Source organism: Equus caballus, chromosome 18 (genome assembly GCF_041296265.1).
Source record: "Equus caballus isolate H_3958 breed thoroughbred chromosome 18, TB-T2T, whole genome shotgun sequence".
NCBI classification, from domain to species: Eukaryota; Metazoa; Chordata; class Mammalia; order Perissodactyla; family Equidae; genus Equus; species Equus caballus.
In genome coordinates this window covers 67317129-67331785 of record NC_091701.1, presented here as the reverse complement: position 1 = coordinate 67331785, position 14657 = coordinate 67317129, and the positions used below count along the sequence as shown (strand labels likewise).

At 36.9% G+C, this 14657-nt stretch overlaps 1 protein-coding gene across 1 annotated transcript in view; it reads right to left on the bottom strand.

Moving 5' to 3' along the window:
- Nucleotides 1-276: 276 nt before the first annotated feature.
- Nucleotides 277-14657, bottom strand: part of C18H2orf88 (chromosome 18 C2orf88 homolog) — a 45761-nt gene continuing 31380 nt past the window's right edge. Inside the window, exon 3 of the mRNA XM_005601637.4 lies at nt 277-1061. Coding sequence (XP_005601694.1) covers nt 619-906 — 288 coding nt within the window. The 5' untranslated portion in view covers nt 907-1061 and the 3' untranslated portion in view covers nt 277-618. The remainder of the gene's footprint in view (nt 1062-14657) is intronic.

The window sequence follows — 14657 nt, the reverse complement described above, 5'->3', positions numbered from 1 at the left end:
ATGTTTTTCATCTACAAAAATAAATATCTTATTAAGGACAGGGTTCAAGGTTGACCTCTTCTATATGGACTGCTTCCTAGTGCTTCATCATTTGTATTAGGGAGGAGGGATCCTTGATACAAATGTTTTTGACAAACAAGAGCCACTGTTAATCGCCATGGCTTGAGGGACATTCCCTTGCCGAGGGATTTCAAGAAAAGTTCTTTTCATATCTTGGATATTTTGTTAAATTAACAAATAGTTATTCTAAATGAGTGTCTTTAACCATTTGGAAACTTGGGGCACTTTTAAGTTTTTATTTCTTTGGTGATACCATCGCTGCCTCAGGAAGAAAGTGGTGAGACATAACAGCTGATTAGTATGGTGCCACAGGACAAAGGTTGCTCTTTAAATGACTTCAATCCAAGACCAAACAGATAGAAACCGCTGTTAACTTATAACTGCTTAAAACACATTTCATTTTAGGTTTTCCTACACTCTTGATATTATCATAGACATATTTTTACATCCAGATGGAGTTATTTGTATTTATTCACAGCAGTTTTTGCTTTTGTTTCATGTGTTTAAACTAGCACCAGCTGTATCCACAGCTCAACAAAGTGTCATCATCCTAGAGCATCAAGGCCCCTCACTCTCAATGTATGGGATGTCGTAATACTTGATGTTATTGCCTGCCCACTGCTGCAAGGCATCACTCAAGATTTCCTGGGACAGGCGCTGTGCAAATTCAGAGACCACAATTTGGGGCCCTGGAGGTTCCTTCACTTCCTCTTTGACCTCAGCTGGAGAAGCCATCCTAGGTAGAAATCTCTCTTCCGACATAAACCTTTCTTCATCTGCATGCCGCTTCTCACTGTCAAATGTGGTAGGAAATGGGAAAGTTTGCTTTGATTTCATGCAGCCCATGTTATGAAGAGAAGGAAAGCAGTAGCAAAGACTACTTCAACAGCATCCTCAGAAAACGCTGATTTTGTCCACGTGATACCAACCAGAGCTTTTCCTCTGCAGGCCTCTTCGGAAATCAGTGTTCCCTTTCACCACTCTTCACGTGTAATGTTTATCTGTCAAGAGAAGGGAAGTTTTCATTTTGAAGTTAAAGAATACAAAATACTGTATGATCAGGTAGCATGTAGAAACAGCAACAACAGCTTTTATCAATAGGAAAGATAATCATTCAGTAAAAAGGGCAATTTACAAAACAGGAAAACATTTTTTCAAGATCTTGAAAATTTTATAAAACTGAAAACACAAACTTTTGCTAGTTTAATGTTCATCGGGTTAGTGAACTATAGCCTTCAGGCCAAATTCCAGCTGCCTGTTTTTGTAAATGAAGTTTATTAGAACACGGCCATGCTCACTTGTTTACGTAGTGTCTGTAGCTACCTTTGTGCTGCAACAACAGAGCTGTATTTGTGACAGAGACCGTGTGGTCTGCAAAGGCTAAAATGTTTACTATCTGGCCCATTATACAAAATGTGTGCCAACCTCTGACCTATACTGTTAAGGGAGACAAGCATATCAAAATTTGCTCTTGCCTCCAACCTCATGAACCTACACAACTTGTGCTGTTATTGTTGTCAGGTTTGTCCCTTGGTCAGATGTTTACAAGTGGAACAGGATGACGGTCTTTACACTAGTGCCAATTCTAAGCAACACAAGTTAGACCTGGCAAAGCTATTCATTTCTTCTGAATTAGGTACTCCCTGTGAAATTATATGAAAAGTTCAGATTAATCTAAAGGTTAAAAGTTTCTCCCCCTAAATATCTCATTCTTACTCGTGTTTGATAATTGGATGGTAAGTAGGCTGCAGTGCTTGTGTTGTGCCTTCTACACTTGCCAACTGGGTGTTGTCACTGAAGAATTTCTCTTAAGATAGGACTTAAGGGAAACTAAAACAATAAAAAGCAACTGCACCGGAGGGAGGTTTAGTCATAAGAAAGTGCAGGCAAAGTCTCTATGAATGAGGTTATGGTCCCTGATTATATCTTAGTTTTTGGGCCAAATACAGCTCTAAAAATTCATAAAATAAAATTCAGTTGATTTATTTCTGAAACCACTGATCTTAAGAAGGTAAAAACTAGCACTTAATCCATGTTTTAATAGTTTGTAACTAAAGTAAAAGTCCAGAAAAGGTGATCTTTCCCCAGGTCTTACTGCTATACATTTTTTAGATTTCTATAAATTCTATGCAATTTCTCCCATAATGCTACATTTGTTCTCTACCTCTACCCTAATAAGGATGATGTGGAGGGTAGGAAGGAAATCTAGCCTTCTGTTTTTAATTGCCTTTAGTTCTGATGCCCTGCTACCTGCTCAGAGATGTATTTCAAAAGGGGAACAGGGGTGTGTGTGATGTTTGTCTGCTTTACTAGGCGGAACTACCTGAAGACAGGAACTGTCCTGGCTGTGCATCTCCAACATGTAATGACTTACATAGTATCTATTTTGTACTATGAGGGACAGTCAAGGTAATTAGACATAGTTAACCTGAAAATGATTACTTAGAGAATTCAGTGAGTATCAGATAAATTAAAAGCCATGAGCAGAATCATCAGAATATTCTGTTTTCTAAGATCTTTGGTTTTGCAAAAGCAGCTTTATCTTACCATAACAAAGTAACTAGTGCCAGATTTGCCCTCTCACCAAAACAACTTTAAACCTGGACAAAATATATGTGGGTAAGTATATTTTCAGGCATTGAACAATAGATAGCACAGTACTGTGATACCTGAGAGAAAGGAAACACAGGATGTTAAACCCCACAGTTGATCATCCTGAGATTCTGCCTGGGGCATCTTCCAGCATTATCTCGGGAGTTTGAGCCTAAGCAGAGAGGCAGTTCTGCTGAGCTAAAGAGGTTACTGAAGCAGATGGCAGTTCAAGAGAAGAGGGAGCTGTGGGGAGGGAGGCAGAAATTTGCATAAGGTCTTATCAAGAGTACTTGTCTGAGGCGTGGGATGTGCATGTACAGGAAAACCATCTGCAAGACCTAGCAAAAGATTACCTGCTCTGAGACTCAGAATTGAACAGTGATACCAGAAGTTAGACAGTGCTGGGGAATCCTTGGAGTTCCAGAGCAGCCTGAGTGGAGGAACCTCACTGAACACTTCAGGCATTTAGCTACTATTCTAGAAATGTGAGTAGGAGTCAGGAGTGTTTCCTAAAGGAAGAGTTGGCAAACTTTTTGTTAAAATGCTAAATAGCATATAACTTAGATTTGTGAGCCATATGGTCTGTGTCACAACTACGCAGCTCTGCTATTGTAGTGCAGAAGCAGCCATAAACAATATGTAAACAAATGGGCAATGGCTATATTTTAATCAAACTTCATTTGCAAAAACAGGCAGCCAGCCCGTGGGCCTTATTGGACTAAGTTCAAACAAATAGTCCCATTCGAACACAAAATAAAATTAAATGCCATTTAAAGGAAGATGACGTAATCCAGACTCCTACAAGGTATTATCCACAGTGTCCATCATACAATAAAAAAATTACTAGCCATGCAAAGAAGCAGGAAAATGTGCCCAATGATCAAGAAAAAAAGAAACCCAGTTATTAGAAACAAACCCCAAGATGACCCAGCATTTGGTAATTAACAGAACTTAATAAAACTTTAAAGTAGCTATTTAAATATATTTTAAGGCCATAAAGGAAAAATGATCATAAAGAGTGAATAATCATCAAAGAAATGGAAATTGTAAAAAAAAAAAAAACTAAAGTGAAAAGCTCATTGTGTGGGCTACTGGACATGCAGAAGAAAGGATCAGTGAACTTGAACATAAATCTAGACGTATATCCAGTCAGAAAAATGGGAGGGGAGATAGGTTTTTTTTAAACTGAACAGAGGAAGCATTAAAAAGATAATGTAAGTATGGCATAAAAAACAATGAGGAATTAGACACACTTAACCCGGAAGAAGGCAGAAAAGGAGGAACACAGAAAGGAAAAGAGAAAATGGGACAATTAGAAAACAAACAGCAAGTGGCGGACATAAACCCATACAGATCAAAATTATTTGAAAGAAATGGACTAAAAATGTCAATTAAAGGCAGACTAGTTAAAAAATAAGATCCAACCCACACAAACATAGTCAACTAAACTTTGACAATGGAGCAAAGATGGTCTTTCAATATGTGCTAGAAAATTGGACATCCACATGTCAAAAAAAAAGTCTAGACCTTACACGCTTCACAAAAATTAACTCAAAATGGATCACAGACCTAAATATAGAACATGAACTATAAGACTCCTAGAAGAAAACATCTAATAGTTAAATCTAGATGACCTTGGGTTTGGCCATGACCTTTTACGTAAAAGACCAAAGGCGTGGTCCATGAAAGAAAGAATTGATAAACTGGACTTCACCAAAATTAAACTTCTAAGACACTGTCAAGAAAATGAGAAGACAAGCCACAGACTGGGAGAAAGTATTTGCAGAACATATCTGATAAAGGATTGTTATCCAAAATACACAAAGAACTCTGAAAACTCAGCAATAAGAAAACAAACCAACTGATTAAAATATGGGCAACAAGGGGCTGGCCCCGTGGTCAAGTGGTTGGGTTCGCGCACTCCGCTGCAGGCGGCCCAGTGTTTCGTTGGTTTGAATCCTGGGCGCGGACATGGCACTGCTCATCAAACCACGCTGAGGCAGCGTCCCACATGCTACAACTAGAAGGACCCACAATGAAGAATATACAACTATGTACCGGGGGTCTTTGGGGAGAAAAAGGAAAAAAATAAAATCTTTAAAAAAAAAGAAATATATATGGGCAACAAATCTGGACAGACACCTCACTGAAGAAGTCATACAGATGGCAGAAAAGCATATGAAAAAATGTTTATCATCGTATATCGTTAGAGAACTGCACCTTAAAACGACAGTGAGATACCACTCCAAGCTATTAGAATGGCGAAAGTCCCAACACGGACAACACCAAATACTAATGAGGATGTGAAGCAACACTCACTGCTGGTGGGAATGCAAAATTCTACAGCCACTGGAAGACAGTTTGGCAGTTTCTTAGAAAACTAAACATACTACGAGATCCAGCAGTCATGCTCCTTGGTATTTACCCCAATGAGGTGAAAAATTATGTCCACACAAAAACCTACTCATGGATGTTTATAGCAGTTTTATTCTTAATTGCCAAAATTTGGAAGTAACCAAGATGCCTTCAGTAGGTGAATGGATAAACAGTGGTACCAGTGCTAAAAAGAAATTAGTTATCAAGCCATAAAAAGAAAACAAAGAACCTTAAATGCATATTACTAAGTTAAAGAAGTCAATCTTTTCAACTATATGACATCTTGGGAAAGGTAAACTATGGAAACAGTAAAAAGCCCAGTGGCTGCCAGGGGTTAGAGAGGAGGGAGGGTGGAATAAGTGGAGCACAGAGGATTTTTAGGGCAGTGAACTACTCTGTATGCTACTATAATGTTGGATATATCATTATATATTTGTCAAAACCCATAGAATGTACAACACCAAGAGTGAACCCTCACATAAACTATGGACTTTGAGCATTCACAATATGTCAATGTGGGTTCATTGATTGTAACAAATGTACCACTGTGGAGTGGGATGTTGATAGTGGGTCAGGCTGTGTGGCGAGGGGAACAGTGTAACTGTGCTTCATGCTCAGTTTTGCTGTGAACCTAAAACTGCTCTAAAAAATCATTAAAAAAAATCCAACTACATGCTACCTATAAGAGATGTACTTTAAATACAAATATACAGTTGCAAGCAAGAGGGTTAAAAAGGATACACCATGCACACAGGAAGCATAAAAAAGTTGCTGTGGCTGTATGAGTATCAGACAAGGCAGACTTCAAGACCAAGAGTATTACCAGAAACAGGGATATTTTAATGTGTTGATGAGAAAGACATGATAATCATAAATGTGTATACAACTAATAATAGAGCTTCAAAATACATGAAGGAAAGACTAACAGAACTAAAGAAAGAAAGTAACATTACTCTTTCAGTAACTGAGAGAATATCCAAAGAAAAAAATATGGAATTCAAGTTTTGAACAACACTATGATTCAATTGAGATAACTGACTTTAACAGAAGACTACACGCAACAACTGTAGAATGCGTATTCTTGTCAAGTGCGTATTCATCAAGATAGACTGCATGATGGTTGCAAGAGATTTTAAAAGCTTGAAATCTTAGAGTATATTTTCCAATCACCACAGAATTAAATTATAAATAAATGATAATAGGGGCTGGCCCTGTGGCCAAATGGTTAAGTTCATGCGCTCCACTACAGCGGCCCAGGGTTTCGCTGATTTGGATCCTGGGCGCGGACATGGCACCACTCATCAGGCCACGTTGAGGCAGCGTCCCACATGTCACAACTAGAAGGACCCACAACTAAAATATACCAACTATGTACTGGGGAGATTTGGAGAGAAACAGCAGAAGGAAAAAAGAAGATTGGCAACAGTTGTTAGCTCAAGTACCAATCTTTAAAAAAATAAATAAAATATCTAGAAAAGTCCTTAAATACTTGGAAACTAAATATCACATTTCTAAATAAGCCATGGGGCAAAGAAGAGATCACAAGTTAAAATATATTTTCAACTAAATAATAGAAACCACAATATATCAAAATTTTTGAAATCCATCTTTAAAGCTTAGAGGGAAATATATAGATTTAAATGATTGTAACAGAAAAGAAGAAAGGTTTAAATCAGTGATCTAAGCTTTCACCTTGAAAAGCTAGAAAAAGACAAGTAAATTAGACCCAAAGTAAGTAGAAGGAAGGACATAATATAGATAAGAGCAGAAATCAATGAAGAAAGGAAAAAGGGCAAAAAGTAGAGCAAATCAATGGAACTGATGCTGGTTTAAAAAATATATATATATATAAATAAAATAAGTATCTAGTCTGATCAAGAAAAATGAGGACACACATTACCAAGATGTGTGTGAACAAAAGGACATGACTACAGATCCTATATATTAAAAGACTAACAAGGGAATATTATGAACAATTTTATACCAATACAAATTACCAAAACTGGCACAAGAGAAAATAGAAAGTCTGACAGCCCTATATCAAAGAAATGGAATTTGTAACTTACACCTTTGCAAAAAGAAACCCAAATGGCTATGCCGAAATGGCTAAACTAGAGCTCCAAACTCTTTCAAATGCTTCAGGGAAAAATAATACCAATCTTACCCAAACTCTTCAGAAAATAGAGGAAGAGGAAACATTTCCAAAGTCATTCTGTATTAGGTCAGGATTACCCTGTTGCTACAAACAAAGACAGTTAAGAAAAGAAAACTCTACAAGCCAATATCCTTCATGAACATAGACCTTGACACCGTTTTTTAAAATGGCAAATTGAATCCAGTATATGTAAAATAGTTAACATCATGGCTAAGTGGGATTTATACGAGGAATGCAAGAAATGCAATGTCACATTCAAAAGTCAATAAATATAATTCCCTATATTAACAAAAAAGAAAAATCGGATGATCATCTCAATAGATGCAGAAAAAGCATTCAATAAAACTACCCTTCATGATAAAAATTCTCACCAAACTAGCAATAGGAGGGACTTCCTCAAACTGATGTTAAACAATGGTCAGAGACAGAACACTCTTTCCCCATGATAAGATCAAGGCAACAATGTTCATTATCACTATTTTTATTTAATATTGTACTGGAGGGGGGGGAAGAAATATAAGGCATAACGACTGTCAGAAAAAGAAAACTGCCTTTATTTTCAGGTGGCATGATTATATGTGTAGAAAATCCTAAAGATTATATAAATTACCAGAACTAATAATTTTAGCAAAGTCTCAAGCTATAAAATTGATATATAAGAATCAACTATATTTCTGTATACTTAAGTGATGAGTAATTGGAAGATGAAATTAATGCCATTTACTAGAGCATGAAAAATATGAACACTTAGGGATAAATTTAACAAAACATATGAAAGAAAACTACATGGTGTATTGTGTATGCAGTACATGAAAAATATGAATCATTACTGAGAAAAAGTAAAGAACCTAAATAGAGATAAAAAGTGTTCAGGATCTGGAAGACAATATTGTTAAGATGTCTGTTCTCCAAATTGATATGCATATTCAGCACAATTCCAGGAGGCTGTTTTGTAGACATTGACGGACTGGTTCTAACATTCCAATCAAAATCCCAGCAGGATTTGTTATAGATACAGACATACTGATTCTGAATTGTATATGGAAATGGAAAGCAACTAGAATAGCCAAACAATTTTGAGAAAGAACAAAGTTGGAAGACTTGCATCACCTAATTTTAAGAATGATTATAAAGCTACAGTAATAAAGACAGTGCTGTATTGGTGAAAGGCTAGACACACAAATCTATGGAACTGAATAGATTCCAGAAATAGATCCACAAAAATAAAGTCAAGTAATTTTTGACAAATGTGCAAAGATAATTCAATGCCAAAAGGATAGTCTTTTCAACAAATGGGATTGGAAAAATTGGACATCCATATACCAAAAAATCCCCAAAAACAAAAAAACTATACATTTCCCTTTATACAAAAGTTAACTGAAAAGGGATCATGGATCTAAACATAAAATAAAAAAACTTTGAGACTTTTACAAATGACATGGAAAATATTTGTGATCTTGGGTTAGGCAAAGAGTTCTTAGATATGATACCAAAAGCATGAACCATAAAAAAAATGATAAATTGGACTAAATAAAAACTGAACTTTTGCTCTGAGGAGAACACAGTTAAGGAAAGGACAAGCCCCAGATTGGGAGAAAATATTTGGAAATCATTTACCCAACAAATGATTTCCATCTAGAATAGATAAATGACTGTCAAAACTCAACAGTAACAAAACAACCCAAAGTAAGAAAACAACCCAATTTTTAAAAAATGGATGAAAGATTTGTACAGACTTTTTACCCAAGACCACCCATGGATGGCAAGTAAGTGCACGAGAAGGTGCTCAAAATCATTAGCTATTAGAGAAATGCAAATTAAAACATGGTAAGATAGCTCTACATACCTATTAGAATGGGTAAAATAAAAAAATACAATACCAAATGCTGGTGTGTATGCAGAGCAACTGGAACTTTCATACATTGCTGTGGGAATCCAAAATGGCACAGCCAATCTGAAAAACACTAGCACTTTCTTATAAAGTTGGAGCGTCCACTTGCCATATGACCCAGCAGTCCCACTCCCTAGCTATTTACCTAGAGAAATGAAATTTGTGTTCACATAAGAACCTTTACCACAGATGTTTATCACAGCTTTCTTCTTAATTGCCAAAATTTGAAAACAGAGATATTGATACCAACATGGATGACTCTTAAAGGCTTTATGTCATTTGAAAGACGCTAGTTCCAAAAGGTTACATACTGCATGATTCTATTTATATGACATTCTGGAAAAGGCAGAACTATAGAGACAGACAACAGATGTGGTTACCAGGGGTTAGGGGTACGAGCAGATTGTGAAACAAAGAGGCAGCAGGAGGGAGCTTTTTTAGGTGATAAAACTGTTCTGTATCTTGATTGCGGTAGTGGCTATATGAATCTATACATATATTAAAACTTACAGAACTAGTCACCAAAATAAAGTCAGTTTTACTGTATGTAAATTAAAAATGTGTTTCAAAACCACAATGTAATACCATTATATGCCCATTAAAATTGCTGAAATTAAAAAGCCCAACAATGCCTAGTGTTGGTGAAGATATGGAAAGCATATATTGCTGGGGGGAGTGGAAAATGGTACAACCACTTTAAAGAACTGTTTGGCAGTGTATTACAAAGTTAACTACACACTTACCCTATGAACCAGCCATTTTATTTCTGGGTATTTAAGACAAAGGGAAACATGTCTAACAAAACTTTTTACCAATGTCCATAGCAGCTTTATTCACAACAGCCAAAGCTGGAAACAACCCAAATGTCCGTCAGTAGGTGAATGGATAAGCACACTGGGGATACCCATGAAATGGAATACTACTTGACAATAAAAAAGAATGAACTCCTGCTACACGCAACAACATGGATGAATCTCAGAAACATGTTGAAACAGATAAAAAAGACCAATTATATGAATTTCAAGAATGGACAATACTAACCCCATGAATAGAAATCATAACAATGATTCTCTTTGGGTAGGGAGTGGTAAGAACTGCTTGGAGGGGGGCATGAAAGAACTTTCTGGGCAATGAAAATGTTCTTTATCTTGAGTGTTGATTACATGTGTGTATACATTTGTGAAAACTTGTGAGATTGTACCCTTAACATCTTCATATTTCACTGTCATTTTTACTTCAACAAAATAGACAAAATAGTTTTTGAGAACATTCTGGGAGACGTAAGTCCAGGGGACTGATATATTTATACCTAAAAAGACTGTCTGGGGCCAGCCTGGTGGCACAGCAGTTAAGTGCGCCTGTTCTGCTTCGGCGGTCCGGGATTCGCCGGTTTGGATCCTGGGTGCTGATATGGCACTGCTTGGCCAAAGCCACGCTGTGGTAGGCCTCCCACATATACAGTAGAGGAAGATGGGCATGATGTTAGCTCAGGGCCAGTCTTCCTCAGCAAAAAGAGGAGGATTGGCAGCAGATGTTAGCTCAGGGCTAATCTTCCTCAAAATAAAATAAAAGACTGTCTGCTTGAGCCAGTCACATCAAGTTTTAAAATCAGTCTAAAATTCCATCTCTTCAAGTGACATCCAGCCTCCTGTGATAAGTGTGTTGTTTCCTTTGATCTTACACTGGCCTAAAATCAGCCCAAACTAAGTGGTCATGTTCTTCTAGCCCTACAGAAGAGCAAGAAGCCACCTCCTACCTGTAACTGCCAGTTCCGGGGCTTTAACTATTTATTTCTCACTTCCTTTGGGAACTTGTAGAGTGCTTTGACATGGAATGACAGCAAAAGAGAAATCAGTTTGGCAATTGGATGTGAGTCTCCTTTGTCCTTAACAGTATTTTTCCTGAACTTGTAGCTAAGGGGAGTTGAGTGGGGAGAGGGCTATATAACCTTACCCAAAGAACTAGATTAGTAATACCCCATCCCCAACAACACTCTCCTTATTAGTCTGAGCACATCTCTTGATTGTCCATAGGATCTCAAAATACCTACACAGTGAGATACGTGTGTCATCAACCTGCGGCTGGTTTAGCCATAGTGCTGCTATCAAAGATAGAAGACTACTGTTCCATGGTTGTTCGGCACTGCAGTTTACGAATTTATACTATGTTTACCATCTTCTTCCTCCCAGATAATAGACCAAGTAGGCAGAGAGGCCTGGCTGCTTCCACTTACAGAGGAAGCTGACCCTGATCTAGATCACCACTAAGATTGTAAAACATTTAAACTTTATATTCTACACTCATTTCTTAGTCATGCCACGTCCTAGAGGAGAACCAGGTAACAATGTCAGAATATTGTCTTTAGTTCGTTACAACTGGACTATTCTTTAGATGCTGTAGCTGAAACTAGGCATCTGAGCTTGAATCAGAACGTGAAACCAAAACTAATGCAAAAATAAATGCTCAGTCCTTAAGCCTGCAATCTGAAAATCATGTTTCAATCATCCTTATATGGTAAACCAATGATTTATCCCAGAGACTCCTGTCTCACATTTGTAAAATGCTTTCTCTTTTAAAAGGGCTTTCTTAGCATTTTTTTTTTTCTTCTCTCTAGTATTACTTCACACAGATTTCTTCTCTAAGAATTTACCCATTCTTAAGTGTCCCTCTCAGGTATTCCTCCTGTGTAAAGGCCATCTCGCTACTTAATATGACTCTGTCACTCCCTAGGGTTTCCATAACATATTTGTCTCCTTCACTGTACTCTTCCCATTCTGTCCTGTTTACAAGTCTGTGCCATAGCAAAAAGACTCTTGAAGGCAGGAACATGGCCATACAGTTAAATTCGTTCTGAAAGAAGATGGGTAATAAGTAATTGTTATTCACCTTTGGATCTCACTTCTATGTGCCCAACATAATGAAGGGCCTCAGTAAATGTTAATTTATTTAAATAATTTAACCATTTGACATTTACATCTAGATATTTGAAAGAAAGTCCTATATTCTTACAAAGAGAGCAACAGAGCGTGAACAGCCGTAAGTTACAAGTGATAACCAAGTATCTGGAGCTTTTAAGAGTAAATTACCCATCTATCTCTGTTTCTGTTGAGCATATCTCATTTCTATTTTTCCCTTCCCTCTTTCCCTGGTGTCTTATAATTATTTTATCCAACAGAAAGAAATTATTTCTCCTAATTTTACAGAATACATTGATGTATAACTGTATACTTAAATATCCTGTCTGGGGAAGCCTGTGGCCTTGATGACATTGTATGGGAGACCAATTGCACTGCCTATTTTGGAACTCACATCATTTGATTCTGGTTTCAGGGATTTTGCTGCTACATTACATTGCCTTCCTTTCAGATTTCATGACAAATGTTAATTCAAATAAACTTCCTAATTATGGAACAATTTATTTTACAAACTCATTCTTCAAAAGAATTGTCTTAAGGGGAATGGGGTGCAATGAGCACTCTCAAACACAGATGTTAGTAGTGTAAATTGGTTCAATATTAGCCTAACAATTCACATTAAAAGCCCTAACCCAAATATCCCACTTTCAGAAATCAATCCTAAAGAAATTATCAGTTGCAGACAAAAATTTATGTATAAAAATTTTCATGAAAGCCTTTTTTCTTTTTATTTTTTTTTTTTGGCTGAGGAAGATTTGCCCTGAGCTAGAATCTGTGCCAATCTTCCTCTATTTTATATGTGGGTCGCTGCCACAGCAAGGCCACCAACAAGTGGTGTACATCTGCACCTGGGAACTGAACCTGGGCCACTGAAGTGGAGCATGCCAAACTTAATCACTAGGCCATGGGGCTGGCCCCATGAAAGCCTTTTTATAATAAGAAAAAATAACCTAACTGGACCACAATAAGAGATTTGTTATTATATGCCTATATCCTGGAATGTCATGGAAGTGTTAAATAACTATGGTAAATAGCCTCTAAAATGGCTTCAATAATCCCTGCCTCCTGGAATTCCCATCCCTTGTTTAATCCTCTCCTCTTTAGAGTAGGACTAATGACTCACTTCTAACAATAGACTATAGCAGAAGCGATGGGATGTCACTTGCAATATTAGGTTTCAAAGAGACTATGACTTCTGTCTTGCACTCCTTCTCTCACTCTGATGGAAGCCAACTGCTGGGTTGTGAGCAGCCCTATGGAGAGGCCCATGAGGAAAGTAGCTGAGGGAAATTTCTGTGTGCAAAGAACTGGAGTGTCCCCCAGTTAAGCCTTCAGATAATATCGCAGCCCCACTGACAACCTGGCTGTGAAAGGCTTTGAGGCAGAGGCACTCAGCTAAGCTGTACCCAGATTCCTGACCCACAGAAACTGTAAAATTAATGTGTTTGTTATATTAAACCACCAAGTTTTTGGGTAGTTCATAATACAAAAGTAACTTTTTAAAAGAATATTTAGTGACATGAGGAAATGCTCATATGTTAACTTTTTAAATTACTGGTCAAATGGTTTATTTATCCATAGCAAAACAAAAAACTCAGGCTTTTAATAACAAAAGTATTGTTTAAAAACATGTACATGTTTGTTATTTAAACTATTAATTTCCTACATTTCCATTCACTGAAAATATTTTCAAGACTGTTATAAGCCTGCCTTGTAATATCATATAATTTAAAGTATAATTATCATTAGCTAAAGAAATGACACCAAACATTGAAAATATTACACTGTACCTCCTAAAATAACAGTGACAAACTTTACAAAGATTAGAAGATTCATCCCAGTCTTCAGAATTGATAGTTTTTAAAAGCAGAAAACTATAATATACATATATGATTCCAATTTTTAAAATATATACGCTTTAAAAAGAATAGAATAAAATACAGGAAAACATCCACAGAGTTTCTGTTTGGATGGTGGAATTTAGATCATTTTAATTGCTTCTTCATGCTTCTCTGTTTCCCAGATTTTCTCAAATGCACATATTATTTTTATCATCAGAAACGTCATTTTAAAAAAGCCAAACTGATAATTTAATGCAATACATTTTAGCTGCTTCAAACAGATTTAATCCTAATAAAGACTCAACCATTTTGTGAAGAGAGAGAACAGCACTGGCCCCATATCAATAGCCAGGTGCTAGCAGTGAATTAGCAAGTAAAAGCTGCCAACAGCACTACCGGCTATCTAACTAAGAAAAAAAGAAAGAAGAAGTTGTCATGCTGAGTCAGATGAGAGAGTTTAATGCAGGATTCTGTCAGAACCAAGAACAAGTTTGTGAGGGGTTGTGGTAGATGCCCTCCATGGACCTGGTTCCAAAAGATGAGGGTTTACTAATAAGTCAGAATATTAAAAAGCTGAGCAACTCCTGCATCTCCCGTAAACTCGGTATTTATCATCTGTGATTGACTTCAATATTCGTGAATCTTACGCTCTAGTTTAGGTCGGCTGTGGGGTCAGCAGTCTTCTATACGCGGTGCAAAGTGTGCTTTTTATTCATCCTAAAGGTATATGCACAGGAGGAAGGGAAAACTTGTTTTAGATTTTAGGATTTGGTAAACAAAATTATTTTTGGTCAAGCCACTTCTCATTTCTCTAAGTGCCAGACTGG